At 39.4% G+C, this 18,477-nt stretch overlaps 1 protein-coding gene and 1 pseudogene across 1 annotated transcript in view; one reads left to right on the forward strand and one right to left on the reverse strand.

Annotated features, from left to right (window-relative positions):
- Window positions 1-1,935: 1,935 nt before the first annotated feature.
- On the reverse strand, window positions 1,936-2,397 carry LOC103076221 (ubiquitin-40S ribosomal protein S27a pseudogene; annotated as a pseudogene).
- A 2,747-nt stretch (window positions 2,398-5,144) lies between these two features.
- Window positions 5,145-18,477, forward strand: part of NCOA3 (nuclear receptor coactivator 3) — a 25,979-nt gene continuing 12,646 nt past the window's right edge. Inside the window, exons 1-15 of the mRNA XM_007446941.1 lie at window positions 5,145-5,233; window positions 6,112-6,284; window positions 6,762-6,862; window positions 8,071-8,245; window positions 8,908-9,096; window positions 9,268-9,369; window positions 10,263-10,403; window positions 10,675-10,822; window positions 11,570-11,961; window positions 12,142-13,013; window positions 14,098-14,233; window positions 15,213-15,407; window positions 16,552-16,821; window positions 16,920-17,046; window positions 18,322-18,470. Coding sequence (XP_007447003.1) covers window positions 5,145-5,233; window positions 6,112-6,284; window positions 6,762-6,862; window positions 8,071-8,245; window positions 8,908-9,096; window positions 9,268-9,369; window positions 10,263-10,403; window positions 10,675-10,822; window positions 11,570-11,961; window positions 12,142-13,013; window positions 14,098-14,233; window positions 15,213-15,407; window positions 16,552-16,821; window positions 16,920-17,046; window positions 18,322-18,470 — 3,259 coding nt within the window. The remainder of the gene's footprint in view (window positions 5,234-6,111; window positions 6,285-6,761; window positions 6,863-8,070; window positions 8,246-8,907; window positions 9,097-9,267; window positions 9,370-10,262; window positions 10,404-10,674; window positions 10,823-11,569; window positions 11,962-12,141; window positions 13,014-14,097; window positions 14,234-15,212; window positions 15,408-16,551; window positions 16,822-16,919; window positions 17,047-18,321; window positions 18,471-18,477) is intronic.

Genomic DNA, 18,477 nt, shown 5'->3' on the forward strand with positions numbered 1-18,477 from the left:
AATCTGTTCTATAAAATATGACTTGATAAGTTGAATGTTCCATTTACTCAGTACTTTTCAAGGCATACTTATTGATCACCTCTTATATGCTAGGCACCTTAAACTGTACTGGAGATTCAGCTTATGTGTAACAGCAAGGTAAGGGAATAATACTGAGAACATAGAATAAATTATGTCTTTCAAATCAAATGCTGTTATCCACTAAAGAGTTCATTACTCAGTTTTGAGGATTCAGCTTGTGTTTAACGTTAAAGTAAGGAAATATCTAGAATGTGGAGTAAATTATATATATATAATTTATTTATTTATTTATTTTTTTGCGGTACGCTGGCCTCTCACTGTTCTGGCCTCTCCCGTTGTGGAGCACAGGCTCCGGACGCGCAGGCTCAGTGGCCATGGTTCACGGACCTAGCCGCTCCGCGTCATGTGGGACCTTCCCGGACCGGGGCACGAACCCGTGTCCCCTGCATCAGCAGGTGGACTCTTAACCACTGCGCCACCAGGGAAGCCCGTAAATTATATTTTTAAAATAAAATGCTATTATTCACTCGATGGTTGGCCACTCAATTTAAAAATAACCTTTGAATGAAACAAATATAAAAAGAATTGTATTGAGTTGTGGCTACTCTATTTCTGTTTTTTTTTTTTTTTTGGCAGTACGTGGGCCTCTCACTGTTGTGGCCTCTCCCGTTGCGGAGCACGGGCTCCGGACGCGCAGGCCCAGCAGCCATGGCTCACAGGCCCAGCCGCTCCGCGGCATGTGGGATCCTCCCGGACCGGGGCACGAACCCATGTCCCCTGCATCAGCAGGCGTACTCTCAACCACTGCGCCACCAGGGAAGCCCCTATTTCTGTTTTTTTTAAACTAATTTGTATTGGAGTATAGTTGCTTTACAATGTTCTATTTCTGTTCTTAAGGAATCACTTTTTCTTTTTCTTTTTTATTTTTATTTATTTATTTATTTATTTATTTATTTATTTATTTATTTATTTATTTATTTATTTATTTATTTATTTATGGCTGTGTTGGGTCTTCGTTTCTGTGCGAGGGCTTTCTCTAGTTGTGGCAAGCGGGGGCCACTCTTCATCGCGGTGTGCGGGCCTCTCACTATCGCGGCCTCTCTTGTTGCGGAGCACAGGCTCCAGACTCACAGACTCAGTAGTTGTGGCACACGGGCTTAGTTGCTCCGCGGCATGTGGGATCTTCCCAGACCAGGGCTCGAACCCGTGTCCCCTGCATCGGCAGGCAGACTCTCAACCACAGCGCCACCAGGGAAGCCCCCACTTTTTCTTTTTAAACATGAAAATTGGAAATCAAAACTGAGCGTACTTTTTTTTTAATAGATATTCATTGGAGTATAATTGCTTCACAATACTGTGTTAGTTTATATTGTACAACAAAGTGAACCAGCCATATGCAGATGAATTTTTAAAGTGGTAACTTGAGAGCTCTGCTGCCTTTAAACTTCCTTTGTAGGAAACAAGTGTCGATATGTTGTAGCTTCTTTTTAGGCAAGGTTATAATACCAATTCACACAAACCAATGTTTCTCAATCTGGGGGTGGGGGAGGTTCCTTCCCACCCCCAGGGGTCATTTGGCAATGTCTGGATACTTTTGGTTTTGGGGAGGGGTGGTGTGCTACTGGCAGCGAGTGGGTACAGACCAGGGATGCTATTCATCACCCTATGATACATGGGAAAGTCCCTACAACCAAGAATTATCAGTCAAAAATGTCAATACTGCTGAGGTACAAAGAAACTGGCCTGTATCTAGACAGCTGGTATCAAATACAACATAATTCTGCCAAGTACAGGTTACCTAAGAAAGTAGTGCGATTAATTTGATGCTTAAAACCCACTTTTAAAATCATTGGAATAAAACTCAACATTTAACGTTAGTTCATTAGTTCATGTCTTTTATTAACCAATATACAATCACTTGTCTTCTGGTTTGTTGAAACAATAGGTCAGACAACATTTGCCACAATAATGTCTGTCAAAGTGGCTGGCCGTAAAAGCTCCAGCACCACATTCATCTGAAGGGCACTACCGACGAAGGTGACTGATTTTGCCATTCTCATCCACCTTATAGTGTTTCAGGACAGCCAGCTTAACCTTCTTTCTCTTACGCTTGTTCTTCTTGGGAGTGGTGTAAGACTTCTTCCTTATCACCACCACGAAGTCTCAACACAAGATGAAGAGTGGACTCCTTTTGAGTGTTGTAGTCAGACAAAGTACGTCCATCTTCCAGGTGCTTGCCAGCAAAGATCAGTCTTGCTGGTCAGGAGGAATTACTTCCTTGTCCTGGATCTTGGCCTTTACGTTTTCTGTTGTATCTGAGGGTTCGACCTCGAGAGTGATGGTCTTCCCCGTCAGGGTCTTCACGAAAATCTGCATATTGGCGGTGGTGCCACCGCAGATGGCGGATCAGAAAAGATGAACATACTTTTAACTTTATTTGGAAATAATTTTAAAGTTAAAGCAAAGTTGCAAGAGAAAGAATAGTACAAAAAATTTTAAAGTTTCTGCCCAGCTGAGATTCAACCAGTGTCCATTTGCTGGCCTCCTTTCTTTTCTCTTCTTCCCTTCCCTTTCCCTCCTCTTCTCCTGTTACTCGCTCACTCACTCGTATGTAATCCACCCCCCTCAAACATTGGAGGGTCCTTTGTGTGCATAATGGCTTTTTTGTCCTAAATACTAAGAATAGGGATAGTCTCTTAAATAACCACAGTACAGAAATAAACTTCAGTAAATTTAACATTGGTGAAATACTTTATCTATTGTCCATATTCTAAATTTTGTTAGTTGATCCAATAGTGTCGTTTATAGCATTTTCCCCCTCTAGTACAGGATCTAGTCTAGGATCAAATTTTGCATTTAATTGTCATTTCTCTTTAGCTCCTTTAATCTGGAATACTTAAAGACTTTGTCTTTTATGACATTGTCATTTTTGAAGAACATAGTATTGTGGCATTGTGGGATCTGGTTACACTTTATTTTTAAATTTTATTTTTAAAAATTTATTTGGCTGCATCGGGTCTTAATTGCGGCAAGCGGGCTCCTTAGAGTTGTGGCAGGGAGGCTTCTTAGTTGCGGCTCCAGGGCTCCTTGGTTGCAGCACATGGGCTCCTTAGTTGTGGCACGCTGGCTCCTTAGTTGTGGCATGCAAACTCTTAGTTGTAGCATGCATGTGGGATTTAGTTCCCTGATCAGGGATCGAACCTGGGCCCCCTGCATTAGGAGCACAGAGTCTTATCCACTGCGCCACCAGGCAAGTCCCCGTGGTTACACTTTAAAATCATGACATTAAGCCACATTAGTGGGGGCTTCCTTGATGGTGCAGTGGTTAAGAATCTGCCTGCCAATGCAGGGGACACGGGTTCCAGCCCTGGTCTGGGAAGATCCCACATGCTGCAGAGCAACTAAGCCTGTGCACCACAGCTACTGAGCCTGCGCTCTAGAGCCTGCGAGCCACAACTACCGAGGTCCACGTGCGTAGAGCCTGTGCTCTGCAACAAGAGAAGCCACTGCAGTGAGATGACGGCGCACCGCAACGAAGAGTAGCCCCCGCTCATCGCAACCAGAGAAAGCCTGTGCACAGCAGTGAAGACCCAACACAGCCAAAAATAAATAAACAAATAAACAAACAAGTAAATAAGCAGGCCACATTAGTGAAAGTTATTTTGTTTTTCTATTTTATTTTAACTTACGTTGTGAGAAAAAAACCACACCAAGTTCTTAAAACGTTGTATCAGCTTTTCAGCCTTTACTATCAAAATTATTGGTAGAATAAATTTCGTTGGTGTTTAATTCATACCTAGAACATCTGAAAGGTGCTAATGTAATCTAAAACTTCCGAATTTGATTTTTTTAAAGCTACATATTTTAAGTTTGATTCAGGATCTTGTGTAAAATTTTGCATTTCTATTTGTCTCTCATCCTGGCAGTATTGTGCCACCTAGTGGAAATTTATGTCCTTCAATGTATGTCTCAGACTAGATGGAATGCAAGATGCATTTTAACAAATGAAGAAAAAGTAGTTTGGAGTGTTTGAACTTCTCCGTTGACTTGGAATTCTTTATAGCAGTGATTGTCTTCGTAAACAAGAGTTTAAGACAAATAAAATTCTTGTTAAGTGAAGGCTTAGTAGATGTCTTAAAATTATGAGCCACTGAGTATTAAAATCTGCTGTTTTTTCAACAAGAAATAGCCTACATTTATTTTATCAATGCAACTTTAACTAAGGCATATTATATTTCCATCAGTTAATATTAAAATAATTGTTCTGTGGATCTTCTCAAAATCCTCCCACCTGGAGTTTTATTGTTGTACATCTAATTTGTAAGCAGAATGTATGGAGTTTACATGTTATTTACACAATCTCAGTTTATTTTGAAGTAGTAGAAGAAAAACACATTGGTTGATAAAAACTAAAGAAATGGTCTAAGGAAAAAATGTGCTACCTTGAAAATAGCCTGAAAATAATTTAGGTATTTATCATTTGAAGACTTCTTACCAATTGACAAGATAAGATCTTATTTGTGTATAAGTAAAACTTAGGATTTTATCAGTTGGAGAGTTGACAGTCTCTTTTTCTTATTAACTATGCAGAAGATGCCTTGTTCTTTGTGAGGTATTCAATATACTCATTTTTTTACATCTTTATTGGAATATAATTGCTTTACAATGGTGTGTTAGTTTCTGCTTTATAACAAAGTGACTCAGTTATACATATACATATGTTCCCATATCTCTTCCCTCTTGCGTCTCCCTCCCTCCCACCCTCCCTATCCCACCCCTCTAGGTGGACACAAAGCACCGAGCTGATCTCCTTGTGCTATGTGGCTGCTTCCCACTAGCTGTCTACCTTACGTTTTGTAAATATACGCATTTTTACTCAGTCTTGAGAAACATTTGTCCTGGGGTTGGATGGACATTCTGCATAATTAAACTGGAATATGAACTCTTGAGGTCTTCAGAACAGTTGTGTACTATAAAGAATTTTGAGAATTATCTAACCATTTAGGGGAGCAGATCTGAATTACAAAATGCAGCCATTCGAGCATATGACACCTTTATGAGAGTCATGAATATTTTATAATGTTTGTATCTTATTATTCTTTCTTAGTTGCTGATGTATATTCATGATGAGTGGATTAGGAGAAAACCCCTTGGATCCACTGGCCCCTGATTCACGAAAACGCAAGTTGCCGTGTGATACTCCAGGACAAGGGTAAGCAGTTTATTTCCTAATACTTCACCAAGGGCGCCTCCCCTGCCTTTATTTGTTTTGAAGATACCATTTCAGCTTTCTTTATTTGCATTTTCTGGTTAGATTTGTTTGTTTTTGTCTTTGTTTAAATAATATGATTTTGCTTTGTAGTAAGTACAGTGGTACAATGATGAGATGGGGACATTCTTATGTTATAATAGAGGCTTTATGGCTGATTCAGATAGAAATGAGAATATTATACTAACTGTGTGATATTGTAAGAAACATTTCTCAATAGAGGACGTTAAGAGTTAGGAATAGATCGACAAGATTATTACAAGTAAGAATCTTTAGTATCCTTTAAGAACACGTTACAAGTTGATATTTTGGCAATTGTGAGGTTTCATCATTCTTTTCCTGAATGAAGTTAGAAGTTTAAAAAATAGAAATAAAATATTCTATCTTATGCAGTGATATGTCATAGCTTTTTTAGTATTTGCCAAGGTCAGTATCACTTGAATTTCACTGTGATGGTTGCAAAATAAAAAACAGCCTATAATTCATAAGACCTCATAATTATTAATAAGTAGCTATTACTATTTTTATTATTTGTTAATTTTATTGTCTCTTCGTGGTAAAGACTATTTATCCCCATTTTCCAGATGAGACTAATGCCTAAGGCCACTAGGCTAACAACAGGTGGACTTGAATTTAGGTTTGCATGAATTTCAACTGTATTGTACTAGGTCTCCAAGACAATGTTTTGGTAGAGTCTTTATGGGCTGAATTTAGTTTGTTTATATATAAGTGTAATGGTGTTGTGTAGGTACTGATTCTGCTCATAGCTCTTTTGTGATAGATATATTTATGGCCTTTCCCCCCCCGCCCCCCTCCCCCAGCCTTACCTGCAATGGTGAAAAGTGGAGACGGGAGCAGGAGAGTAAATATATTGAAGAATTGGCTGAACTGATATCTGCTAATCTTAGTGATATTGACAACTTCAATGTCAAACCAGATAAATGTGCAATTTTAAAGGAAACAGTAAGACAGATACGTCAAATAAAAGAGCAAGGTAATACAAAGTAAGAAAACACTCAAGTCTTTTAGAAGGAACTTGTTAACTGTGTTCACATTTGCCTTTTGCTACCTGTCGCTTAGGTGGGAACTGCTGCTCCTTGAGGGCTGTCCTCTGTGGGGCTAGATGGACAAATGAGTTGACCAGCTTTGCTCTTTAGGAAACAGTCACCAGGATTGGAAGAAGGCCAGTGTTGCTCACCCTGTCACTTGTTAGGTCCCTTTCAGGAAGCAATGGGATAGTACATTTAGTAGAGAAAGAAAATTTAGAGTATCTTCTGTCCTCCTGGGTGACTCAGAAGTTTAATTTTAACCTTTAAAAACTGTAGCATCATTTTCTTATCAGGAAATGTGTATGTGCTTATGCACATCTGTTTGCGTGTCTCTTTGTGTCTGTCCGGGGAACAATTTGAAGGTGGATTTAATCTATAACTGATACATATGCTATTTGTAGTATTGCCTTATGTCTTTTTAGGAAAAGCTATTTCCAGTGATGATGATGTTCAGAAAGCTGATGTATCTTCCACAGGACAAGGAGTCATTGATAAAGACTCCTTAGGACCACTTTTACTTCAGGCAAGTACAAGGTTTTAGCTATACAATAAGCTGAGTTGATTTAAAAAGAAAGAAAGAAAGAAAGAAAAAAATTCTGGCTAGGATATGAGAGCAAAAAGAAAATGTTTCTTTTCATGAGGTAGAACTCAGTATTCTGAATATGATGATAAAAAATGCTCTTATATTTAAAATATACATAACTCGTGAGGTCCTGTGGTGCCCTGCCCCCCCGCAATAACAATGCATTTGGGCATATTTTAGCTCAGACCTTTTTGTGTATTTTTGCATAATTGATAGTATGGCACACTACAGTTTTATATTTTTGAGGAAGTTTTAAGACTTAAAATACGTGTTTTTTGTAAGTAGTTGTCTTAAATAGATTGAGTTAAGCGATAGCACTTACAGAATATTTCTTTTTAAGTCATGACCTGAAGCCCTTTATTCAGGTTCACTTATCAACTGTTTTTGTTCCAATTAGTTTGTTCCAGCTACTTATTAGTTGATCAGTTCAGTTCCTCTTTGTAAATTCTCACTAAGGAGTGGTATAGTTCCTGTAGCTTGACTTGGTAACAAATGGAAAAATGGGAAGCACTAAGGATGATTTTTCATATTTTTAAAAACTCCTTTGAAGAAGTAATTCTTCAAAAATTAGATTAGATGTTATAATTCAGATTTTGTCTTTATTGTCATCTTTTCAAATTGTCTTTTTCATACAGCCCTGTATTGATGGTGCTAATGTTAATAGAAATGATGGCTCATAGTTGTTAAATCAACAGTTTTTTTCAAATTCTATTTAGTACTATGGCTGGTGTCTTAGTCTGCTAAGGCTGCCATAACAAAATACCACAGACTGTGTGGCTTAAACAACAGAAATTTATTTCTTACAGTTCTAGAGGCTGGAAGTCCAAGATCAAGGTGTTGGCAGGCTTGGTTTCTCCTGAGACCTACCTCTCTCCTTGGCTTGTAGATGGCTGCCTTCTCCTTGTGTCTTCACGTGACCTTTTCTCTGTGTGTGTGCATTTCTAGTGACTGTCTCTCTTCTCATAAGAACACCAGTCCTATTGGATTAGAGCTACCCTTATGGACCTCATTTAACCTTAATTACCTCCTGAAAGGCCCTATCTCCAAATGCAGTCACATTGAGGTTTAAGGCTTCAACATATGAATTTTGGTGGGGGAAGGGATACAGTTCAGTCCATAATAGCCAATATTAACATATCCCACTTCAGGCATTGGATGGCTTCCTGTTTGTGGTGAATCGTGAAGCAAACATTGTGTTTGTGTCAGAAAATGTCACCCAGTACCTGCAGTATAAGCAAGAGGACCTGGTTAACACAAGTGTCTACAATATTTTGCATGAAGAAGACAGAAAGGATTTTCTTAAAAACTTACCGAAATCTACAGGTAGGCTTTTAATATGTATCTTCTTTTTTAAAAAAAAAATTATTTATTTACTTGGCTGTGCTGGATCTTAGTTGCGGCACGTGGGATCTTTGTTGCCGCCTGCGGGATCTTCGTTGTGGCACAGGGGATCTTTAGTTGTGGCATGTGGGATCTAGTTCACTGACCAGGGATCGAACCTGGGTCCCCTGCATTGGGAGCACAGAGTCTTAGCCCCGGACCACCAGGGAAGTCCCTGTATTTTCTAAGTAAGTTAAAAAAATTTCTTTTTCTTGATCATTTCTTAGAAAATTAAATATACCTTTTAGAAAGCCAGGTGATGATTTATGTAGAACAGGGCAAGTGGTAGATAGCAAAATTTTCTAATACGAATTTAGAGTTTGGTATACATTTCATGGGTCTAAGATATACAGTGAGTTACAAAATAGAAGTGAGATACCTGTTGAATTTGAAATTGAAATTATTCCAGTGTTTTATATATTGCCACTTTGAAATGTTATTGTAGAAATTACTGTGGAAGATGTATAATGAGAAAATATGTATAGCTTAAATTCTTCTTTTTTTTTTAAATTGGAGTATAGTTGATTTATAGCTTAAATTTTTGATGATAGTCATGGACTGAATTGCCAGCTTTTAAAAAACTCCTTTCAATTTGTTTTCTAAAGTTAATGGAGTTACCTGGACAAATGAGACCCAGCGACAAAAAAGCCATACATTTAATTGCCGTATGTTGATGAAAATACCACACGACGTTCTGGAAGACATAAACACTAGTCCTGAAATGCGCCAGAAATATGAAACGATGCAGTGCTTTGCCCTGTCCCAGCCACGTGCTATGATGGAGGAAGGAGAAGGTGAGAGTCATCACATGCTTGTGCTGATTATCAAACAATAGCAGCCAAACTTGTAGTTTTGTAATTTCCATTGTAATTCTTCCTACTGAATTCCATGTTCTTACTTGCCTATTGAATAGACACATCCAAAGGTTAAGTATAATCCTTACCTGGTTAAATTTTCTTTTGTAGATTTGCAATCCTGTATGATCTGTGTGGCACGCCGCATTACCACAGGAGAAAGAGCATTTCCATCAAATCCTGAGAGCTTTATTACTAGACATGATCTTTCAGGTAAAAACTGTGCGTGTGTGTATGTTTTGTTCATTTTGAAAATTTTTATAAAAGTTAACTTTCTACAGCCTGCACTATCATTTTTTAAGTGCCTACGCTGTAACGAATACTTTGCGTGGATTATTTCCTATATTAAATTTTAAAAAATAATATTATTTTTTGAAATTTAATTTAATTTAATTTTTTATTTTATTTATTTTTGGCTGCATTGGGCCTTCATTGCTGTGCAGGGGCTTTCTCTAGTTGTGGCGAGCGGGGGCTACTCTTCCTTGTGGTGCGTGGGGCTTCTCATTGCGGTGGTTTCTCTTGTTGTGGAACATGGGCTCTAGGCACGTAGGCTTCAGTAGTTGTGGCACGTGGGCTCAGTAGTTGTGGCTCGCTGGCTTTAGAGCTCAGGCTCACTAGTTGTGGCGCATGGGCTTAGTTGCTCCGCGGCATGTGGGATCTTCCTGGACCAGGACTCGAAGCCGTGTCCCCTGCATTGGCAGGTGGATTCTTAACCACTGTGCCACCAGGGAAGTCCCTTATGTTTCTTATACAACCCTAGGAGAGATTCAGCAAAACCTTGGGCGTTTAAGTTGGGTGTGTTTGACACTTAAAATCCCTCAGATAAACACACAAAAAATGTAGACGCACCTGGCTTTCTCTCCAAATAGCATTTCAAATCAGAAGCCAGTATTTCTTTTCTGTAACTTCAAATCCATTTTTCATAAAGAAGTGCATTTCAAAAAGATGGGTAATTAATGGGAATTACTGGGAGTAATTCTTGACATCAACATGAATTTCAGTTTTGGTCTGCCCTTTTTTGCCCATGAGAGTAAAGAATTAAAGTCAGTGCAGTTGATAATGCACAATGATGAAATTAAACACAGTGGCAATTTTCTGTTTAATAGGAAAAGTTGTCAACATAGATACAAATTCACTGAGGTCTTCCATGAGGCCTGGTTTTGAAGATATAATCCGAAGGTGTATCCAGAGATTTTTTAGTCTTAATGATGGGCAGTCATGGTCCCAGAAACGTCACTATCAAGAAGGTAAAGAATTTGGAGGTTAATTCTGGATCTTGTTTGTCATTGTGTTTGATGTGCTATAGAGCAATAAGTATATACATGACCATAGTTGTTTTTGTCTGTGTGGGGTAGGAAGATGATTCTTGAGCATTCTTATGTTAGCCTAATTTTGGTGGGTTCCAGTCTTTCACTGGATTTTGAAAATGTTGGACTTGTATATTTCCTTTCTGTTTTCTCCTGTATGCATTTGTTTTGCCAGTTGTAGTTACTAGTAATGGGATATTTTCTCCAAAAGCTTATATCCATGGCCATGCAGAAACCCCAGTGTATCGATTCTCGTTGGCTGATGGCACTGTAGTGACTGCACAGACAAAAAGCAAACTCTTCCGAAATCCTGTGACAAATGATCGTCATGGCTTTGTTTCAACCCACTTTCTTCAGAGGTAATGATAGATTACTTTGTATTCTCATTAAATGCAGCAGTGTTCTCGAGATGCTTTATTATTAGTGTAAAAAGGGAGAAGAAAAATTAAGAAGAAAGGCAGTGGTTGGGTTTGCTGAAGTGCACATAGATTCCTGAAGTATGTTTTCTTTAAGGTTATATTTTTATGTGTAAATGAGGATTTGTTCATTAAGTAATTAATTCCTGGGAAAGCTGGAGGATGGGAAGGCTAGTGGATAAAGGAATACATAAAATCTGACTACCTCTGTTACTTTTCATTTCTAATGATATGTTACATTGCTTTTAGGGATTGAATTTAAAATTTGAAGGTAGACTTCAAGAAGAAATAGTTACTGTTGCTGTTGCTAATGGTAAATGAGCAACACAGGAAGGAGCAGGATATTCACCCATTAATTATCTTGAGTAATTTGCAGGTGCCTCCAGGTTAACCCCTTGGTATATGGGAACTCTTGTAAAGCCCCACTGAAATTGCAGCTAACATAGCTTTGGGCCCTTCGTGGCGCTCTGATGGTGTCACTCATTTAGATTCTGTGGCTTATTAAAAGTATGTTATTAGATTAATAACTGATCAGTGTCTAGATTGTTATTGTCACTGGGCATTGGAATGGCGCCTAAGAAGTTAAGTTTCTGGGACACTTACTTCATCCTTAAAAAAAAAATAATCTGATTCAGGCTTTTAACGCATGCCTGTAATTTTTTAGTAAAACATTGTTCTGTTCCTTTGCAGGGAACAGAATGGGTATAGACCAAACCCGAATCCTGTTGGACAAGGTATTAGACCTCCAGCAGCTGGATGCAACAGTTCAGTAGGCAGCATGAACATGTCGCCAAACCCTGGCTTGCAGATGCTGAGCAGCAGGACCTACGGCGTGGCTGAGCCCGGCGCCACGGGGCAGATGAGTGGAGCCAGGTATGGGCCTTCCGGTAGCATAGCTTCAATGAACCCTGGGCCAGGCATGCAGTCACCATCTTCCTACCAGAACAACAACTATGGTCTCAACATGAGTAGCCCTCCACATGGGAGTCCTGGTCTTGGCTCCAGCCAGCAGAATATTATGATTTCTCCTCGTAATCGTGGGAGTCCAAAGATGGCCTCACATCAGTTTTCTCCTGTTGCAGGTATTTGTGTTACATTTCCTTTTCTTTATTTTTTTCTTTTTCAGTAATTCTTTTCTTTCCATACCACTGTAATTCTTGTAAAGTTAATTCATTTTAAAACAGAAACTTTGAAGTGTTAAGTAGTCTTTTGTTATAGCATCTGATAGTCTAATTCTTTTCCTGACTTCTCTCCAAATCCAGGTGTGCACTCTCCCATGGGATCTTCTGGCAATACTGGGAGTCACAGCTTTTCTAGCAGCTCTCTCAGTGCCCTTCAAGCTATCAGTGAGGGAGTAGGGACTTCTCTTTTATCTACTCTGTCTTCACCAGGTCCCAAATTGGATAACTCTCCCAATATGAATGTAAGTCAACCAAGTAAAGTGAACAGTCAAGATTCCAAGAGTCCCCTAGGCTTGTATTGTGACCAGAATCCAGTGGAGAGTTCAATGTGTCAGTCAAATAGCAGAGATCACCTCAATGACAAAGAAAGTAAGGAGAGCAGTGTGGAAGGGCCAGAGAATCAGCGGGGTCCTCTGGAAAGCAAAGGTCACAAAAAATTACTGCAGTTACTTACCTGTTCTTCTGAGGACCGGGGTCATTCCTCCTTGACCAACTCGCCCCTGGATTCAAGTTGTAAAGACTCTTCCATTAGTGTCACCAGCCCCTCTGGGGTCTCCTCTTCGACGTCTGGAGGAGTGTCCTCCACATCCAATATGCACGGATCCCTGCTGCAAGAGAAGCACCGGATTTTGCACAAGTTGCTGCAGAATGGGAATTCACCGGCTGAGGTAGCCAAGATTACTGCCGAAGCCACTGGGAAAGACACTAGCAGTACAACGTCTTGTGTAGAAGGAAACGTCAAGCAGGAGCAACTAAGCCCTAAGAGAAAGGAAAATAATGCTCTGCTTAGGTACCTGCTGGACAGGGATGATCCTAGTGACACGCTCTCCAAAGAACTACAGCCCAAAGTGGAAGGCGGCGTAGACAGTAAAGTGAGCCAGTGCAGCAGCTCCACCATCCCGAGCTCAAGTCAAGGGAAGGACACCAAAATTAAGACAGAAACAAATGAAGAGGTAACTTGTCTTCTGTATATTCCAGCTTAGGCATTGTATTTCAGCATTGCATTTCTGTGTTAGAAAGACAATGTGTTATACACAAATTCTTACCTTCTGTTTTATTTAATGGAAGTTAATCTGGAGCTGTCACTTTTTCAGCAGCTCTTCTGAGCATCAGTAAAGTGTATTATGATACAGTGTAGAAATAATCAGATACGTATGCTTTCAAATGTGACTGTACTGCATTATTAGGCAATTTGAAATCTTTCATGGACGTTTTTATTATTGGAATGAGCGCATTGGGTCATTAAGTGTATGGTAGAAATGGGAAAAACCTTTTGTATTAGGTAACAGAATTTTGATTTTTACCCAAGATCAAGTTTCATATACGTGATCACATTCTATACAAGCATTTCCCAGACTCCTCTTGAGGAACACTATTCTGGAAGACGTTAATATGCACCTGAGAAAATTAAATAAAGTCTTGGAGAAGTCCTATTGTTAGGATGTGTGTTTAACTTTGTTTAAACTTTGTTTAGTGTTTCCCAAATATATTGACCAAAAGGCCTTTTTAAAGCATAGCTATGAATATCTTGTTGAACATCAGCTTATTTTTTTATTATTATTATTAAAAATTTTTTTAAAAATTTTTTTATTATTAATCATACATGTTTTCAGACGTATGTGTAGAGGCAGACATCTCTGTCAGCTCATGATTCTGACTCATGTTTGCTGGAAAATATCCTGCAGTTTGAGAATTAGACATATAGGGTAAATTAATGCCCCTTTGAAAGCACCTCCAAACCCACGGATTTATTTCAGAATTTTCAGCTGGTTTTACTTGCATGGAAGTAGTGTAGGGACAGGGGTAACAATCAGCTATAGCCGGCCTCTAAGTAGTGTAGGGATCAGCTAGCCGGCCTCTAAGTAGTGTAGGGACAGGGGTAACAATCAGTTAGCTGGCCTCTAAGTTGGGTGTTACCATTTCAGGTAACTGTTGTGTTTTACTTGTTCCCATTTCATCTCTTTTCCTCTGATGAGTATGTTTTATACCTATGTATCTAGTAATGTACACAGGTTAATTAAAAAAAATTATTTTCAGGGATCTGGAGACTTGGATAATCTAGATGCTATTCTTGGTGATCTGACTAACTCTGACTTCTACAGTAGTTCCATATCCACAAATGGTAGTAATCTGGTAACGAAGCAACAGATGTTTCAAGGAACTAATTCTCTGGGTAAGAAAGAACTAGATTTTATTGTTGCTGCCTTTGAACTTTTCTGCACACCTATATGTACTCTTAATTAAAACTAGGATCCAACTTTAAAATGTGTGCTCCACCTTAGTTTCTTTTATTCATTTATAATGTAGGTGATTTTAAAAGCTTTTTGGACAGTTTCCCATTTCTAACTAATATGATGCCAGTAATCACAGGGCTTATAGGAAAATGTTCTTCTCTGGTTGCTGCAGGTGAGTAGTAGGTACTCTGTACCTACTAGTACCTTTATTTGTCTTAGGCACAGAGAATTGGATTAAAAAGCAAATCAAAACCTGTCCTTTGACACTAACTTACTTTGGTGTTTGCTGGTTCTTACGCAACCTCTGTCCTATAGCTGAGTGTTTCTTGATTCATCAGTTTAACAAGGATATTTTATATATATCAATTGAAAAAGAATAATCCACAGTTACCTGGAAAGGTGGTTATTCATTTTTAGTGGCACTATTTCCGAAACTGAAATGGAAAGTTAGATCAATCAAATAGGTTAGAAAAAACAAAAAGAAAAAGGTTAGGAGGAAATTTTGTTTTACTCCTTGCGTGATTAGAAGGAAATTTATCTGGTTACATTTAGTTGTAAAATTTTAAACTTTAAATATGCATGTTAAAGAACTTCCAGAAGTTTGAAACATTGGTAAAATTTTTACTATTAAGCGAAGCAGAATATGAATGACCATATCAGGCTAGAGAGCAGTGCCTGATACTTCAGCCAACACCGAGACTCTTGTTTTTTACTTTATTTGGAATACAAGGCTTTTTTTTTCTTTTTTCTGTTTCTTTCTTTTTTTGGGGGGCTTATTTATTTTGTAAAGGAAGACAGTGTTTATTTTGGTAAGAAAGACATTCTTGGGTGGGTGGTATTTATGTCTTGTACTTGATTATTTATGTACTGAATCATCAGAGGATATTTATGTATTGTGCTTTTATGTTTTTTTAACAGGTTTGAGGAGTCCACAGTCTGTGCAGTCTGTTCGTCCTCCATATAACCGAGCAGTGTCTCTAGACAGCCCTGTTTCCGTTGGCTCAAGCCCTCCAGTAAAGAATATTGGTGCTTTCCCCATGTTACCAAAGCAACCCATGTTGGGTGGCAATCCAAGAATGATGGATAGTCAGGAAAATTATGGCTCAAACATGGGTATGTTATTTATTTTATTTTATTTAAAATTTTATTTATTTATTTTTGGCTACCTTGGGTCTTCATTGCTGTGCATGGGCTTTCTCTAGTTGCGGCGAGCGGGGGCTACTCTTCTTTGTGGTGCGCAGGCTTCTTATTGCTGTGGCTTCTCTTGTTGCGGAGCACGGGCTCTAGGTGTGTGGGCTTCAGTAGTTGTGGCATGTGGACTCAGTAGTTGTGGCTCCCGGGCTCTACAGGGCAGGCTCAGTAGTTGTGGCGCACGGGCTTAGTTGCTCCATGGCACGTGGGATCTTCCCGGACCAGGGCTTGAACCCGTGCCGCCTGCATTGGCAGGAGGATTTCCCAACCACTGTGCCACCAGGGAAGTCCCTGATATGTTATTTCTAATGAATATTAATGATTAAAAATTTCTTTTGGGAAAAGCAAATTTAAAATACTTAATTGGAATTAATTAACAGGATTTTGAGTAACAGTAGCATGTTGCTTTCATGAGTATTCTTCATTTATTCTGTGTCTTGGTGATTTAAACTCTCAAGGAGACTTTGAGTCCAAGACATTTTCTTCTTTTTTTCTTTCTTTGGCCACGCTGTGGGGCATGTGGGATCTTAGTTCTCCTACCAGGGATTGAACCTGTGCCCCAGGGAAGTCTCGCAGGACATTTTCTAATCTGTAATGAATACATAGCAATACAGGCATACCTCAGCAGTATTGCAGGTTCTGTTTCAGACCACCGCAATAAAGTAAATATCACAATAAAGCGAGTCACGTTAATGTTTTGGTTTCCCAGTGCATGTAAAAGGTAGGTTTACACTATACTATATTAAGTGTGCAATAGCATTTTGTCTAAAAACAAATGTACGTACCTTAATTTAAAAACACTTTATTGCTAAAATATGCTAAACATCATCCGATAACATAGGGTTGCCACAAACCTTCAATTTGTAAAAAACGCAGCGTCTCTGAAGCGCAATACAGTGTAGGTATGCCTGTGGTGGCCTATCAGAAATGTCTTAATAGTTGGCCAGCCCTCTTTTTAGAATGACAAAGCACTTTTATTGTCAAGGCTCATGTGTCTAATGGCTGTACCTGTATGATATAAGAAGAATTTCATTCTAATATGGAAAATACCTAATTTCTATTTTAGGTGGACCAAACAGAAATGTGACTGTGAATCAGACTCCTTCCTCGGGAGACTGGGGCTTACCAAACTCAAAGGCCAGCCGAATGGAACCTATGAATTCAAACTCCATGGGGAGACCAGGAACGGATTATAATGCTTCTTTACCCAGGCCTGCCATGGGTGGCTCAATGCCCGCCATGCCTCTTCGGTCCAGTAGCATCCCAGGTGTGAGACCAATGTTGCAGCATCATCATCATCAGCAGCAGCAGCAACAGCAGCAGATGCTTCAGATGCGTAAGCATTCCTTTCATAAGAAAAGAAAATTAGATGTTTTAGGCTAACTTTTGCCTTTGGCTTCTTTGAAAATTTATCCTTTCTTTTTGTTTCCCCAGGGCCCGGTGAGATTCCCATGGGGATGGGGGTCAGTCCTTATGGCCAAGCAGCACCATCGAACCAACCTGGTTCCTGGCCAGATGGCATGTTGTCCATGGAACAAGGCCCTCATGGGACTCAAAATAGGTGGGGCTTTATTACGTGACCCTGTGGAAAATGTAAGCATTTGGATTATCTAGAAAAGGGTGAGAGCACAGGAACAGACCTGAAAGAGAATGAGAAAAACTCTCTGTAATTGAGGTAGTCATTGCCGTCTGTGTGTAAAAGCGAGGCTGAGTAGGAGACAGCATGCGTTCATGGGAGAGGGAGGAGACAGGACTGTATCTCTCAGCGATCGGGACTGTTGAGTGGTCACACCTGGGAGCCTCCATGTGCCATGATCGTCTCTCATAATGTCACAATCCTCCTCCATGAGGAGAGGGATAAATTAGCACTAGTTTGACAAGATAAATGGTCCGCAGAGGGTGAGCCTCAGTTTTCTGGGAAGTTCATCTTTTAGGATTGGATAATTCTTTTCTAAAATTATTTAAAACATTTCAGGGATGAAGGTGAAAGTGAAATATAGCACGCTTTTATTTTTGTGAAAGAAAGATTGTCGGTTATGTCTATTTCTTTTTTAAAGTTTGGTCAGTAACTCATTGGCATGAAAGAGGCTACCTGTCACTGTCAGCTCTGACTTGAGTTCTACAATAAATTAAGCAAAGAAAAATGAATTGATCTGTTGAGCAGACAGAAGTGTAACTACATGAGCTTATTAACTTGAGTGCTTCTCTACCCAGCAGAGAACAAATAGTTTCATCACAGGATTTTTCTGAGACTGGATAAGTGTCTAGCTCCATGCCCCTGTAATGTGTTGGAGAACTGTGGCATTGCTGTGGGGTTTGTGTTATACTTGTATGGGGTTTGTATTATACTTGTCGATACATGAGCTCTGTGGGCCATGTATGAAACAAAGTTATTTTGGTAGAACCCTGGGCTCAGTTCAGCATTTCTACCTTTTTTCCCATTCTTTTGTTGATTTCTCCAGCCTGCAATGTCCTAACTACTACCACTTCTGTTCTTGTAGGGTCTTGAAAACACCACCCTCTTCATCCCTCTAATCTCCTTTCCCAAATCTCTGCTATCCTCTAAATGTCAAGGGATCTAGCAATTACATTTTGGTGGTGGAATTGGGAGTTGTAATCTAGATGTGGTGGTCGAAGATGACCTGGTGAGGTTTAAAATTGTGGGTCTTAAATTTAAACTGCTGCCGTTTGTTCTCTTCTGCTACTCTGTTAGTTTATTATTTACGCTTGTATTATTTGAGTTATTGCATATTAAAAATACTGTGCGGGGTTACTTTGATCTTTTTTTTTTTAAGAGGAAAAGCACCGTTGAAATTGAATCTAAGTCTCTTTTTAGGCCACTTCTTAGGAATTCCCTGGATGATCTCCTTGGGCCACCTTCTAACCTTGAAGGCCAGAGTGATGAAAGAGCATTGTTGGACCAGCTGCACACACTCTTGAGCAACACAGATGCCACAGGCCTGGAAGAAATTGACAGAGCTCTTGGCATTCC

The sequence above is a fragment of the Lipotes vexillifer genome, unplaced genomic scaffold, assembly GCF_000442215.2.
Source record: "Lipotes vexillifer unplaced genomic scaffold, Lipotes_vexillifer_v1.1 scaffold565, whole genome shotgun sequence".
NCBI lineage: Eukaryota > Metazoa > Chordata > Mammalia > Artiodactyla > Lipotidae > Lipotes > Lipotes vexillifer.